The sequence below is a fragment of the Oncorhynchus nerka genome, linkage group LG2 (genome assembly GCF_034236695.1).
Source record: "Oncorhynchus nerka isolate Pitt River linkage group LG2, Oner_Uvic_2.0, whole genome shotgun sequence".
Classification (NCBI taxonomy): domain Eukaryota; kingdom Metazoa; phylum Chordata; class Actinopteri; order Salmoniformes; family Salmonidae; genus Oncorhynchus; species Oncorhynchus nerka.
Genome location: NC_088397.1, coordinates 18,241,984 through 18,256,999, shown reverse-complemented (window position 1 = coordinate 18,256,999; position 15,016 = coordinate 18,241,984). Strand labels below are relative to the sequence as shown.

Sequence of the window (15,016 nt, the reverse complement as noted above, 5' to 3'; positions counted from 1 at the left end):
TTTATGACAGCTGGTATTCTATCCTCATTAAAGATGAATGTACCCCTTCTGTCAAGTAAGGTGGGGCCCAGTTGTTCTTGTCTCCTATTGTCTGACTCAGGAACACCATCATTTGACATTGCAAGCCATTCAGCCACTCATACAGTAGGTATGAAGGGCGCCCAGTCATTATTAGAATGTTCCTCCCTCATCTCCATAGTGATCTGTGGGGGGTGACTCCCTCAGAGTAGGATGTACTAAGATGCCCCTGACATTGATCTTAAGTCAGTTTTGTGTTCCCCCTTAATGGTTATTAAGTTGATGGTAAACTGGTCCTAGATCTTTGCCAACAGTCCATTTCTACCTGGACAAGCTCAGTGGCAAAATAATATCTAGCTCTGTGATGGGCTAGTTACGCAGCATCTGGTGTCTCCTCTTTAAGGAATACCTAGGATAGGATAAAGTAATCCTTCTCACCCCCCTTAAAAGACCTAGATGCACTATTGTAAAGTGGCTGTTCCACTGGATGTCATAAGGTGAAAGCACCAATTTGTAAGTCGCTCTGGATAAGAGCGTCTGCTAAATGACTTAAATGTAAAATGTAAATGTCTTTACCAAAGTTGTCAGGCAGATGCCTGATACACCCAATTTATCATCTGTGTGCTAATGTTTGCATAGCAACGATAGTCTTCCCAGATCCCTGGAAAGGGTCACAGAGAAAAGTGTGTCAGCTAACCTTCACCTGACTGATGTGTGTGTGTGTGTCACATGAACACACACACACACACACTGCCAGGCTAGTGGCCGGGCGATAGAAAGAGAGGGGAGGAGGGTGATTAGTTTTTGTTGTTAGGGCTCAATCCCCTGTGCTTTCAGGGGCATAAAGGAAGTGCTGCTCTCAGCAGGGTCAGTGGGCTAGGTCTGCAGGGGAGGCCAGTGGCGAAGGGGGAATTATAGCCAGAGATTAACTAGGCAATCCTCTGCCAATCACATGATATGAACTAGTGTGGCCATGAAAAAACAACAGGGGGAGAGAGAGAGACCACCTAAAAGGAAGCGATTCCTACACCTACCACCTACAGAGAGATGAACCTGGAGAAGAGTCCCCTAAGCAAGCTGGTCCTGGGGCTCTGTTCACAAACACAAACACAAACACACCCTACAGAGCCCCAGGACAGCAACACAATTAGACCCAACCAAATCACGAGAAAACAAAAAGATAATTACTTGACACATTAGAAAGAATTAACAAAAAAACAACGCAAACTAGAATGCTATTTGGCCCTAACAGAGAGTACACAGTGGTAGAATACCTGACCACCGTGACTGACCCAAACTTAAGGAAAGCTTTGACTATGTACAGACTCAGTGAGCATAGCCTTGCTATTGAGAAAGGCAGCTGTAGGCAGACCTGGCTCTCAAGAGAAGACAGGCTATGTGCACACTGCCCACAAAATGAGGTGGAAACTGAGCGGCACTTCCTAACCACCTGCCCAATGTATGACCATATTAGAAACATATTTCCCTCAGATTACACAGATCCACAAAGAATTCAAAAACAAACCCAATTTTGATAAACTCCCATATCTACTGGGTGAAATACCACAGTGTGCCATCACAGCAGCAAGATTTGTGACCTGTCGCCACAAGAAAAGGTCAACCAGTGAAGAGCAAACGTCATTGTAAATACAACCCATATTTATGCTTATTTTTTTTCCCTTTTGTACTTTAACCATTTGCACATTGTTACAACACTGTATATATACAGTACATACTATGACATTTGTAATGTCTTTATTTTTTAAAAACTTTTGTGAGTGTAATATTTACTGTTCATTTTTATTGTTTACTTCTTTTTTGTATATTATCTACTTCACTTGCATTGGCAATGTTAACATATGTTTCCCATGCCAATAAAGCCCCTTGAATTGAATTGAGAGGCGGGGTAGTGGGAGATGTGGAGGGAGGGGAGGTATGTAGCGGGAGAGAGCACACTACAGGGTGGGGTTTGGGGTCAGAGTGAGAGAGGCAGTGGGAGATGTGGAGGGAGGGGAGGTATGTAGCGGGAGAGAGCACACTACAGGGTGGGGTTTGGGGGTCAGAGTGTGGGGAGATGGGAGGGAGGGGAGGTATGTAGCGGGAGAGAGCACACTACAGGGTGGGGTTTGGGGGTCAGAGTGAGAGAGGCAGGGGAGTGGGAGATGTGGAGGGAGGGGAGGTATGTAGCGGGAGAGAGCACACTACAGGGTGGGGTTTGGGGGTCAGAGTGAGAGAGGCGGGGTAGTGGGAGATGTGGAGGGAGGGGAGGTATGTAGCGGGAGAGAGCACACTGGGGTTTGGGGGTCAGGTGAGAGAGGCAGGGGAGTGGGAGATGTGGAGGGAGGGGAGGTATGTAGCGGGAGAGAGCACACTACAGGGTGGGGTTTGGGGGTCAGAGTGAGAGAGGCAGGGGAGTGGGAGATGTGGAGGGAGGAGAGAGCACACTACAGGGTGGGGTTTGGGGGTCATGAGAGAGGCAGGGGAGTGGGAGATGGGAGGAGGGGGGGTATGTGAGAGGCAGAGAGCACACTACAGGGTGGGGTTTGGGGGAGAGTGAGAGAGGCAGGGGAGTGGGAGATGGGAGGGAGGGGGTATGTGGAGGGACACTACAGGGTGGGGTTTGGGGGTCATGAGAGAGGCAGGGAGAGATGTAGCACACACTACAGGGTGGGGTTTGGGGGTCAGAGTGAGGCAGGGGAGTGGGAGATGTGGAGGGAGGGGGTATGGCGGGAGAGAGCACACTACAGGGTGGGGTTTGGGGGTCAGAGTGAGAGAGGCAGGGGAGTGGGAGATGTAGAGGAGGGGAGGTATGTAGCGGGAGAGAGCACACTACAGGTGTGGTTTGGGGGTCAGAGTGAGAGAGGCAGGGGAGTGGGAGATGTGGAGGGAGGGGGTATGTAGCGGGAGAGAGCACACTACAGGGTGGGGTTTGGGGGTCAGAGTGAGAGAGGCAGGGGAGTGGGAGATGTGGAGGGAGGGGGGGTATGAAGCGGGAGAGAGCACACTACAGGGTGGGGTTTGGGGGTCAGAGTGAGAGAGGCAGGGGAGTGGGAGATGTGGAGGGAGGGGGGTAGGCGGGAGAGAGCACACTACAGGGTGGGGTTTGGGGGTCAGAGTGAGAGAGGCAGGGGAGTGGGAGATGTGGAGGGAGGGGGTATGAAGCTACAGGGTGGTGTTTGGGGGTCAGAGTGAGAGAGGCAGGGGAGTGGGAGATGTAGAGGGAGGGGAGGTATGTAGCGGGAGAGAACACACTACAGGGTGGGGTTTGGGGGAGAGAGAGAGACAGGAAGAGTAGGAGAGCTGTATGTAGAGTAAAAGAGGGAGATGGGAAGGAAGAGAGGGAGAGCTAAGGATGGAATATGCTGTCTGTACTCTTCCAAGGACTAAGATCTCCCTCTCCTAGTCCAAGACTTCGCCCACTATCTTTTCTTCAATCCACCAAATTCACTCCAGACGTCCCCAATTCTCCAAGATAGTGATTAATTTCACCCCTACACTTCCCTCAGGCCCCTCCCCAAATTGTATTTTTTTTTATCTCTGTGAATACTGAACCAGTAAGGGCTAAATACTGAAAGCGACTGAGATATCTTGACTTGCACTATCACACCCAACTGTTCCCCATTGGTGTTGGATACAGCCTGTCAGATAGGCTAGCTATAGGTGCATGTTATAAAGGAAACTATGATGGACGTTCCTCATCACAGTGTGAAAACCGTGTGCCTGTGTGTCTTCCCAACCTCTCACTCCCTTCTCCTCTCTCCCCCACCCCTTCCTTTCCTCTCACTTTGTCTCCCCCTCCCTTCATACCCCCATGTCCTCAAAAAGCACAACTACTATCTCTTTATGCATTGTGAGAAGCCAAAGTACATATTTTATTTCACCAAACAAAACCCCCAGGCGACAAGTTAGATATGGTACAAAAGTTTATTCAGTAACAGTTTTGTAAACATTTGAGGTAAATTAACATTTACATCAACATGTTCTTACAAAAGTTCAGACGTAAGGCACTTCTCTTCATAGACAGTGATTTCACAATGGGGTATCTGGTCTGAGCATGTCTAAATCTCCTTCCCTGCCTCACTGGCCAATGAAATCTCACTCCACGCCAGAGATTCCAAAAGTCCAACAAAATGTCAGTTTTCCGATGGGGTGGGGGGGATGCCTGACACAACAATGAGGTATAACTTTAACCTAGCCAAACACCTCTCCTGTATTTTTTGGACAAAACAATCAACAAAGTAGCAATATTTTTTTCAAAATCAATTTTTTTGTAATTGGTAATCTGGTAATTCTCTCATAAAAATAAATACTTTATAAAATATTGAGACATCCTCTTTTTGAGATGTCCTTTGTTATTTGATCTTAGAACACCATTCTGTCTTAACTGTCCAGATCATTATCTACATGCTAAAGTGTCAACTTTAAACAACCGAAATGACAAGGTTATAAACAGAAATGATGAGTTAACAGAACCGTAACCTGTTTTCAACAACTCTTAACAGAGTTCTATTGGTGGCCATTTTACATTTTCTCTCTTTGGTGGACAGTGTTTTTTTTTTTTGGATTACAATGTCACAGCTCGATCCCATCACCTGGTGGCTTTTTTTTTAACATACTGTATGTGCATGGTATGTAAACGATTTGTGAGGCACTTGGATTCTGTGTGTGTGGCAACGCAACTAACAGCAGACCCGATTCTCTAAGCATTTTAACACATCATACAGCAGAGCACAGCAACAGCCCATTCACAGTCTCGGTCTAAACCCTCTATCCCAAGATATACCCCAATGTAGAGTTTGTGTGTGTGTGTGTGTGTGTGTAGAGAGAGAGAGAGAATAAAAGAAAGAGAGAAAAGAAAGGAAGAAAGGAAGGACGAGTGTGAGGGTAAGGGAGGGGGAGATAGAGAGTGAAATGGGAACAAACAGCCTATCTACATTGTTGAAATGTACTGTAAGAATCACAACTTTCTGTTCTTACTTTAAATAGCAAAATTGAAGTGCCCCCTGCTTCTTGTTGCTTTATGGTAATAACCCCAGGTGGTGGTTGAATGATAACATATGATTTCATCATAACAAGGTCAAAGGTCAAGTGCTTGAGGGAGTCAGTTGTAGTGAGTTGTAGTTTCACAGTAACAGAATATACCGTTGTTCAAAACATAAAGAGGTACAAAATGCAAAAGAGATTTGTCTAAAACATTGTTCGATAGCTATGATTTTTTCTTGAATGTTAGATGACAATAAAATTAATTAATTTGGAGAGAGAAAAAACAGGAAGCTTAAAAGAAATACAACTGCAGGTTAAGAGCCATTTTCTGATTTAAAAAACTGGCAGGAGTTTAGGAAAATGATACGCAAATGCACATTCCTATTGATTTTGCTATTATGACTCAGTAACAAAGAATGAAATGTCATTGCCTTAAATAATACTCCTTATCTATCTATCTTCTAGCAATTCTATTGCCTACTCTCTCCAAGCACTATACTGAAACTTCCCATACTGACCTCAGTGGGGGCCTACAGTCTTAAATCTGCTGAATTTCTTTACGATGAGGACACACACGTCTTTGACACACTGCAAACACAAGCATCAGTATGGGTTCTTTATAAGTCATAATTCTATATGTATAATATACCCTGTATGTACTATGTAATATACTTACATATATATATTATTTACCCGGATGTAACTGCCTAAATGTTGTTGTAGACATTGAAACAAGACTCTATAATATATCTATTGCGCGCACACACACACACACACACACACACACACACACACACACACACACACACACACACACACACACACACACACACACACACACACACACACAGAAACGTACAGAAACACACACACACACACACATACAGAAACGTACAGAAACACACACACACACAGACAGAAACACACACACACAAAGCCTGTGAAGCCTAAAGACCAAGCCTCAGGTTGGGATCGAGGTGGTAACATAGGTTGAAGCTTCACACTAGTATGGCTACACACGACAGTAACCGGTAGGACGTTACCTTATGCACTGGTATTAACCTGGTATTTACTGGTACATTACATATTATCAGAGGGTACTTCATTGTTAACTACCTGGTACCAAAATGTGCCTAGTCGTGCTTGTTTTACAAGTAATTCACAAGGTATTATTGTGTGATTAACATGTCATTTGTAAGTAAATAGCAAGTCATTTTGAATAAAGTGCCACCCAGGTACCCTATCCCCGTCTCTCTCCACTCCACCATACTGTCAGAGCGTCTCTCTCTTCATTCAGCTTAATAGGAAGGGTGAGCATGGAACAGACAGACGGCTAGCTACGAGGCAGACAGACAGACACCAGGAAGAGACAGTAGGACACATCGGCTTCATCTTAAAGGGTCCATCACAAGAAAAGAAAAGAGAAAGGGGGGAGAGAAAAAAATTAACGAAAGCGCAAACCCTCTTCTGATGTCTACCATCAAAGAATAAAGAAAACAGCAGAATTATATTCATCCGAAATGTTGCTAATGTCCCAAACGAGTTAGTCCAATATCTCTAATCCTTTCATGGCATCTGAGCTGCAAACAGTGAATGTGTGTGTTCCCTCTCCACACACGTGTTGGCACCTCATAACGTTGAAGCACTAAGCTATGCCTCACCTCACCGAATGCATCTCCAGATAACGCAACTTTTGTAGAGAGTAATGTCAGGAGCATCTCAACTCCAGAGCCCCCCCCCCCCCCTCCCACATCGCCTCTGTATTTCACACAACATTTGACACCTGAGCCTCAAAGATATATAATGTATAGAACCCAGAGGCGTTGGGGTGCGGTGGTGGATAGGGGTCTGCATGTGTTTGTATGTGATTGTGTGAAGGTGTGTGAGAGTGTGTGTGTGTGTGTGTGTGTGTATGTGTTACACGGCAAGGTCGTCGGGCCGGGCTCGGACACTGCTGGTCTTGCTGGCCCTGCTCAGCCTGCGGGCGTCCGCCGCTATGAAAATGGGCGGCTCGTGCATCTCCACCCGGGTCACCGGGACATCATCAACGTGCGTCAGTGGCAGCGCCGCCTCCATTTCCTCTTCGTCCTGCTGCTGGTGCTCCTCACTCCTTCTCGATTCCCCCAACGGGAGGGTGGAGGAGCGGGAGTCGGGGATAAGAGGGGCAGTGTCCGGTGGAGGGGGTGACTGCTCCTGGTCAGAGGAGGTGGGGGAGGAGGAGGAGGGTGGCGGAGAAGGGGAGGAGGGAAGAGGAGGGTAGGAGGAGGACTTGGCAGCGTCCAGGGTCTGCAGTTCCATGGCCATGTTGGCCCAGTTCTGCTCCATGGACTGCTGCTGGCCACTGCCCTCACTGCCGTAGAAGGACGTGGGAGGAGCCTCCAGCAGGAAGTCTTCATGGAAAGGGTCCATCTTGAGTTCTGCCGCCGCTGCCTGCTGCTCGGATATAGCAGCCGTGGCATTTGCCTGCTCGTTGGGCAGGTACACCACGTTCACGCCACCGTACGTGGGCAAGCAGTTGAGGGCCGGGTGGGTGATCCCCTCCTGGATCATGTTGGACTCCACCGCCTCGTCTCTGGCCAGGGGGAGCGCCATTCGGCCGGGCGCAAACTCGTTGCTGACCCCCTGCTTCACCTTCTTCCATCCCAGGTGGTATATCTCCAGCAGGTTGAGCAGCAGGGAGACGCAGGCTACCACCAGCATGAAGATGATGAAGATGGTCTTCTCTGTGGGGCGTGAGATGAAGCAGTCAACTGTGTTGGGGCAGGGCCAGCGACCACACTTATACAGGGGGCTGAGCTGGAAGCCATACAGGAAGTACTGACCCAGGATGAAGCCCACTTCGAACAGCGTCTTGAAGATGATGTTGAACACGTATGTGCGCAGGAGAGCCCCCCGGATGCGGATTTTACCGTGCTCGTCTCTGATTGGGGGCTTCTCCTTTTTCCCTCCTCCTCCTCCGTTCCTGTACAGAGGGTCTCTCTCCTCCTGGTGCCGGCTGGCCTTCCGCTGCTCCTCCTCCTTCTCCCGGTGTTTCTCCTCCATGCGGACAATGTGCAGCACGTGTCCCAGGTAGATCAAGGTGGGCGTGGACACGAAGATAATCTGCAGCACCCAGAAGCGGATGTGCGAGATGGGGAAGGCTTCGTCGTAGCACACGTTCTCGCAACCGGGCTGCTGCGTGTTGCAGGTGAAGTCCGACTGCTCGTCTCCCCACACTTCCTCCGCAGCCGCCCCCAGGACCAGGATACGAAAGATGAAGAGGACTGTCAGCCACACCTGGACACAAGGGACATAACGCCACATAAGACGGCATTAGGGGCTATATACCACAGGAATAAAAGGGTCAATCAATCAAATAACTGTATAAATGTATCAATGTATCAATCAGTCACCTTGCCAATCACGGTGGAGTGTTCTTGAGCGTTCTCCAGCAGCCGCCCCAGAAAGCTCCAGTCACCCATGCTTCACACGATTTCTAGCCTGGGGAGAGAGAGCACAGCCTGGGATGAGTAGCAACTGGGCGAGGCCTGGGTGGGGAGAGGCTGGGGGAGAGAGGAGGGGAGAGGCTGGAGGAGAGAGGTTGGGTGAAGCAGGAGAGAGGTGCAGATAGAGAGGTAGAGGAAAGCTGGAAAGCTGGAGATAGGTGGGAGCAACAGAGAGGGAATAGGGCTGTGTAGGCACCGACTGGGGATGAGAGGGAAGAGAGAGGTGGGGAGAGAACACACACAAAATGAGAGAGCATAGGCCAGGGAGAGGGGGAGTACAAGCACGGGTGAGTAACAACTGAGAGGGTAAGAAAATAAGAAAGGGAGGTGGGAAAATGAGAGAAGGGGACATGAGAGAAGAGGGGAATAAAAACTTTGAATGAAAATGTACAGGTTCAGAAACCAAAACAAACATTGACCTCTGGTTTGAAGCCAAAATATTACAAAAGATTACTGTCATATTATGCACACACATTGTATCCATCCTATGTACTTTCTGCTCCCGACATCACTCAGTGAAGTCACACAATCTCTCAGTCAAAGCCAATGCGTTTGGCACTGAAGGAGGCAGCAGGGTTGCATTTAGGAGGCGGTATGATTCCTTGTTCTACGTAAAGGATACATATCTGTTGTAATATATTTCTATCTGGAGGTTCTGTAATGTGGCATCCCACTCAGTACAGCCCAGAACAGCTGTGGAGACCACCGAACACCCACCCTCAGACACAGGATGGACGCCATCGAGTCAGTCATACGGGACTAACAAGCTGCCTTGATCACTTTCCCTCTCGACCGGCCACATACTTCTCTAATACATTCTCGAATCACAGTACTGGAGACTGAGGTTAAACGTGCCAATAAAAAATCCTGAGCACCACCATTGTGCTTCTTACAGGCCTACTAGAATCATTAGCAGCAATTCAAAGGAACGTTTTTCCCGGTGCTGACATTTTACAGTTGTATCAATTTCAAATCAGCTACAATTGAGAATCTAGTGCCCACGGCAACTTTTAAACACATTGCAAAGCAGACGAAAAAAGGACCAGATGTCCAATGACACAAAAAAGCACCCAAAGTAGTGACAGACGGTGGACTTACTAAAATGTTGTTGTATTGTCAGTGATAAATCCATCAACTAGTGGTTCAAAAGAAATACAATACCTGGAAGCAAAAAAACAAATCATATCAGTTATGAATTACAATTATAATGTCATTTAAATATGCTCACATTGCCCAAATACCCTAATTAACCATTCTTTTGTATGCCTATTGTCCATGCAACTTACGATATAGACACTTCGGAGATGAGTGGAAAACTCTAATCTTTTTAAACTGGCTACAAGCCTACTGGCCACCAATAAAAATGTATCATGTCTTCAAAGTCAAAAACCTACATCATCTTCCCCCAAAATGTATATTTCTCTGAAATAGGTGACTGGTGTTTCTAATTGGACAGACTAAATGGAATCATGAACCCTATTAATGCCACAGAATTGATAGACATATGTGTTTTGTTTTGAAAGGCAGATTTAATTGAGGAATGTATACAATCCATCCATAGGCCTGTCTGTGTGTTGCTGGGCAAGCGGGTTACAATGGCTGGCCATCTGTGTCAGTCTGAATGAGTACAGAACAGCCTGGGAGGAATGCTCGGATCATCAGAACACAGAACTGCTGATGAGGGGAAGTATTTGCCCCGGATTGACTGATATGCATTTACAGAGGGCTTTATATCACCAATACATAGACAACAACAACAAAACAACAGATCCCAGCTGCATTACTCTACCTGTTACAAACCCCTGTTTGGACATGAAGTGGTTTTAACAAACTTTGAAAACAAGGACCTATTTTCCCCATGTTAAAACCCAGGCAGGCTGTTACTGTCAAATCTATGACTACTATGATTACCACAGTATCCCAATCTATCGATTTTATGGTGCATTGTTGCTGAATGTAGCCCATACTAGCTCAATTCAAATCACTGGCCTTCTACAGTTCAATATTAATTTCAATAGATGACTCCATGGTCGTTATGCCTGGCCTAGCCTACTCAATAACGCGCTGGTATCAAAGTGGTGCAATACCCCTCTATAATGACAGTATGTGTCGAGCTGCACATTATATGTGTTGATCCTTTTGAGGTTTTGATGAAATACCGTCTGTCACCTGTGACAATAGAGAAGCTGCCAGACGCGCATTGTGCTCCTTGGCACTGGCTATTGACAGGGATCAGCGGCATTGTGCTCCAGCGGCCGCACCATTTAACTCTTTGACCACACTGACCCAAGTTATTTAAATATATAAACCTTAGGCAGTAGATATCCTAACAGAATACCTATTGATACACTAATTGATTGCAGGCTAAGTCAAGTCAACATCACTCGCATTGGAATTGGTGAGCGTAAAAGTGTCTACTTGGCGTTCCCAAATAAGCGTAAGGACAGGGTGGATGGACAGACTCCCTAAGCCTTGGTCACTTGAAGCAATATCCGGTGGTCACTGAAGCTATCCCTATTTTGAAATGCTTGGAAAATCCTACAGACCTTCCCAGGTAGAAAGATCCCTCCCCTTCCCTCTCACTCCCCAGCTCTGACAGCTTACCAATCTCCCTTGAAAGCGGCCGGCCAAAAACGTTTTCCCGGAAGCGTCGCGATCTGCGTTCTCTTCTTTTCTCCCGCGGGGTTCGAGGCCAGGCGTGCGCGAGAGAAAGAGAGCGAACAAGAGAGAGAGAGAGAGAGACAGCGCGAGGGTGAGCAAAGCGATGCTAGTCTAAGGGCGCGTGTGGAACCTGGAGATGGGGTCCCGCAAAGCGCAGCGGCTGCGTCCCGTGCCCAGCCATCGCTACTGTCACATTGTGTGACCATCCATGAGTGCACGCGTGGGGGAGGGTGGAGGGTGGGGGTGGCGTCGCCCACCCGTCAATCCCCGTCACCTCCCATCCCACCCTGCCACCCTGCTCTTCTGAAATTCCACACCAGGACTCCAAAATTGTGCATGGCGTCTCCGCGCTCAGGGGGAAAACGATGGCCTTCACTATGTTGGAGAGTAGGCATAAATGCATATAGATGAGTTATAGTACAGGACTGGATGTTCCTCTCCCATATTATCTGTACTATCTGAACATCTTCTTTGTGCACTTTGTATATTTTTTGTAGTACTCTATTTTACATTTGTGCTATCTGAAAATAATATATATAATACTTCACATCTCATGATTAAGTGCTGGGATGTGCTTCTTCAGGCCCACTAACACAACCACATGATTTACATCTGACCAAATTGTGAAATGCAGCTTTGCTAAAATGTGTCTCAATGATCCGACAGTATATCAAATATCTAATATTTTTTATTTCATGCGTTTTTAAAACACACACATCCTCTGTAGGTCATTGCATAAGCCTTTACTCGTAGTACTCTACTGTGATTCTGCGAATGCCATTGTCAGTGTATTTACAATGTTATCTCTTCATTACCAACATCACAATTCCATAGGAGCAAAACAAACTGTCTGTCTGTCTGTCTGTCTGTCTGTCTGTCTGTCTGTCTTCGCCTATGAGGGGTCAGTGGCCATGTGTGAATATTGGCCACTAGATGGCGGAGTGACTCCAGTGACTGAGCAGGGAAGGAGATCTTCTGTGCATGTCTGGAGTGGACTACACAGTGTTCACACATATTTATGATTCGGTGTGTTTGTGTGTGTACTGTAGGCTACTTATGTTTTGCACGTCTGTGTGTGCATATGTACGCGATGTCTATATCTCCCCCGTCCTCACACCGCCTTGCTGCAGGTGGACCCAGACGAAGAGGACGACAACAACTTCTCATTCTTCTTGTTCTGCTGCAGAGTCTTGTCTTTGGAAGAGGTTGAGGAACAGTTTGCACCCTTCCCTTTCTGTTTCCCCCCTCTGCGCCCTGATGACGGGCACCGAGCGATAGCCTTGGCGACCAGGTAGGCCAGTTCGGCCATGTTGAGAGCCATACAGACGCAGGAGGAGGCGGCCATGAAAACGGTGAAGACAGTTTTTTCTGTGGGGCGGGAGACAAAGCAGTCCACCACGTTGGGACAGGGCCACTGGTCACACTGGACCAGCCTGGGCATCTGGAAGCCGTCGTACAACACGTATAGAGCATACCTGGAGAACGAAGGGGAAGACAAAGGCTTAGAACTACAGATGTAGCATCTTTATTTCAGCCAGTTTGCAACAGCGGGTAAATAATCCTACAGCAACAGGACATTTGAATTATTTAGTTGATTATAATTAATGGATATTTTTGTAGGGGTTGATATATTTTTCGTAAAGGGAAAATCATGTCTGACATTTCAAAGTGGAAATTACAAACTTCAGAAGCCTTTTTAACCTCAAATACACTACAAGATGGACATTTCCTGCATTGCGGGAACATTCTCCTGCAACAGGGTGATCATATTAAGATCTTACACTTGTACATGGTGATGTCATGAATCTTGAGGAAGTGTATCTACATCTTATTTTTAAGTGTTTGTATGTAATGGAGGTGGTTCATTGAGCTACACTCAAGTAACTTGTCTGCCTGAAATAAAGACTTGTTAGGCTTTGCTCAGTGACCTAACACAGTACGTACATGAAGCCTCCCTCGAACAGCAGGCGGAAGACCAGACTACAGGCGTACGTCCACCACAGCGGCCCGGCGATTGGCAGCCTCCGCCTCCTCAGGCTCTCTAGCTCAGCCTCCTGGGCCGCCTGGGCCTTGTCGCTGCGGCAACGTCCCCCGACTGAACCCTGCTGCAGGACCTGGCGTTTGTCGCCGTGATTACGGTAGGCCACGTACATGGCGACGAGGAGAGCGGGCGTGGAGACGAAGACAAGCTGCAGACACCAGAGCCTGATGTGGGACACGGGGAAGAAGTGGTCGTAGCAGACGTTCTCGCAGCCCGGCTGCAGGGTGTTGCAGACAAAGTCACTCTGTTCGTCCCCCCAGACGCTTTCGGCCGCCAGGACCAGCACGGTGACACGGAAGATGAAGAGGACAGACAGCCACACCTTCCCCAGGCTGGTGGAGTGGCGGTTCACACCAGCCAGCTGGGCGTACAGGGTCCCCCAGGTCATCTCTCCTGCTCCTCTGGCCCAGAACACACACCTCTACCCTGGGGAGAGACCAGAGGAGAGAGGGGGTGAGAGCTGGATCGAAGTAGGGAGAGTTGGAGGGAAGAGAGAGGAAGGAGGAGATAAGAAAATATTAGGTACAGGGTCCCCAAGCTCATCGTTCCTCTGCTGCCCAGGAACAATCCACTCTACTCTAGGGAGAGAGGAGAGGAGAAGGGGGGTGAAAGTTGAGGTTAAAAAAATAAATAGAGAGGGAGGAGAATAAGAATGAGATGAGAGGAGGAAGTATAGAGATGAGAGGAGGAAGTATAGAGATGAGAGGAGGAGGAGAGAGAGACAGAGAAAGAGAACTGAATACAGTTGCTTGGCTAGACCAGTGCCAATGTTATAATGAACTATTGATCCAGCCAACATTTCTAATGTCTAGTACTCTTAGAAAAAAGGGGTTCTTTGTCTTTCCCCATAGGGAAAGGTTCCAAATCAAACCCTTTAGGGTTCCATGTAGAACCGTGGAAAGGGTTCTTCATGGAACCAAAAAGGGTTCTTCCTGGAACCAAAAAGGTTCTACCTAGTACCAAAAGGGTTTCTACAAAGGTTTCTCCTATGGGGACAGTCGAAGAACCCTCATAGGTTCCCCCTAAGAGTGTACAGCTGAGCTATATAGCCACACTAAGTTTTAATAACTGCACTATAACTGCAGGTTACATTCACCTCTCGAAGACACACAATATTCACATCAATGGGGTTTACATGCTATAGTAATAAAATATCAATAAGTTGATGTGTTGTTTTTTAAATGTTTTTAAAGTGACTTTGAAATTCAATGTGTTATGAAAAGCCCTATATAAAATACATCTATTATTATTATGATAGGTAAATTCAAGACATTGTGCATGAAATTATTATTTTCAACCCCATAATACTTTCATCATGTGATAAAAAAATACATTTTACATAACACGTCTCCAAAGTTTTTGAAATGTTCCATCTAATGAAATAAATAGAGAAAAAGAAGTCAGCTGACAGAGAACAGAACAACACATCAGCCTGTCTTCCTCACCTTTTCTCTCCTGAGTGTCAGGGAGGCTCCATGTATCCCTACTTCTTCTGCTTGGTTCACTCTGCCATAGTCAGATCCAACAGAGCTCCAGGGAGAGACCGTCTAGGGTGAGACGCAGTCCACTGATTTACCGCTGACTAGAACTGATGTGCTCTGAGTGCTCTCAGAGACGCACCTGAACTTGTGGATTCACCTACGTGACGTCAGTTTCGGGGCGGAGCTGTAATCTGGAGCGACAACAAGTGCAGTTTGAGTCTTGAGCGGATGTTCCTCTGTATAAGAAAGATGTTGATAGATGTTGTGCTGATCTGCATCTTTCTCTGCTTCACTCAAATATATTTATTTATGTGTGTGTGTGTGTGTGTGTGCGTGCGTGTGTGTGT

At 47.1% G+C, this 15,016-nt stretch overlaps 2 protein-coding genes across 5 annotated transcripts; both read right to left on the bottom strand.

Annotated features, from left to right (window-relative positions):
• Window positions 1-6,738: 6,738 nt before the first annotated feature.
• Window positions 6,739-11,723, bottom strand: LOC115120029 (gap junction alpha-3 protein-like). Of its 4 annotated transcripts, none has more exons than XM_029648930.2 (4): window positions 11,091-11,723; window positions 9,585-9,647; window positions 8,394-8,784; window positions 6,739-8,277 (listed from the first exon to the last, which is right to left on the bottom strand). In XM_029648930.2, exons 3-4 carry the CDS (start codon window positions 8,460-8,462, stop codon window positions 6,919-6,921), a joined length of 1,428 nt encoding a protein of 475 aa, XP_029504790.1. In that variant the 5' UTR covers window positions 8,463-8,784; window positions 9,585-9,647; window positions 11,091-11,723; the 3' UTR covers window positions 6,739-6,918. The 4 variants fall into 4 exon arrangements, with proteins under 4 accessions (XP_029504790.1, XP_029504788.1, XP_064880114.1 ...); XM_029648928.2 differs by having other exon boundaries at window positions 8,394-8,481; XM_065024042.1 differs by having other exon boundaries at window positions 8,394-9,647.
• A 99-nt stretch (window positions 11,724-11,822) lies between these two features.
• LOC115120030 (gap junction beta-2 protein-like) lies at window positions 11,823-14,792 on the bottom strand. The gene is made up of 3 exons (XM_029648932.2): window positions 14,634-14,792; window positions 13,092-13,614; window positions 11,823-12,622 (listed from the first exon to the last, which is right to left on the bottom strand). Exons 2-3 carry the CDS (start codon window positions 13,574-13,576, stop codon window positions 12,259-12,261), a joined length of 849 nt encoding a protein of 282 aa, XP_029504792.1. The 5' UTR covers window positions 13,577-13,614; window positions 14,634-14,792; the 3' UTR covers window positions 11,823-12,258.
• Between the last annotated feature and the right edge of the window lie 224 nt (window positions 14,793-15,016).

What these genes read in the sequence shown, in the direction of transcription:
- LOC115120029 (XM_065024042.1), bottom strand. Translation starts at nt 8,462, where the DNA reads ATGGGTGACTGGAGCTTTCTGGGGCGGCTGCTGGAGAACGCTCAAGAA. An exon ending in ACTCCACCGTGATTGGCAAG is followed by an intron (nt 8,278 to 8,393) that starts GTGACTGATTGA and finishes CCTTGTGTCCAG; the next exon opens with GTGTGGCTGACAGTCCTCTT.
- LOC115120030 (XM_029648932.2), bottom strand. Translation starts at nt 13,576, where the DNA reads ATGACCTGGGGGACCCTGTACGCCCAGCTGGCTGGTGTGAACCGCCAC. An exon ending in CTGTTCGAGGGAGGCTTCAT is followed by an intron (nt 12,623 to 13,091) that starts GTACGTACTGTG and finishes TTCGTTCTCCAG; the next exon opens with GTATGCTCTATACGTGTTGT.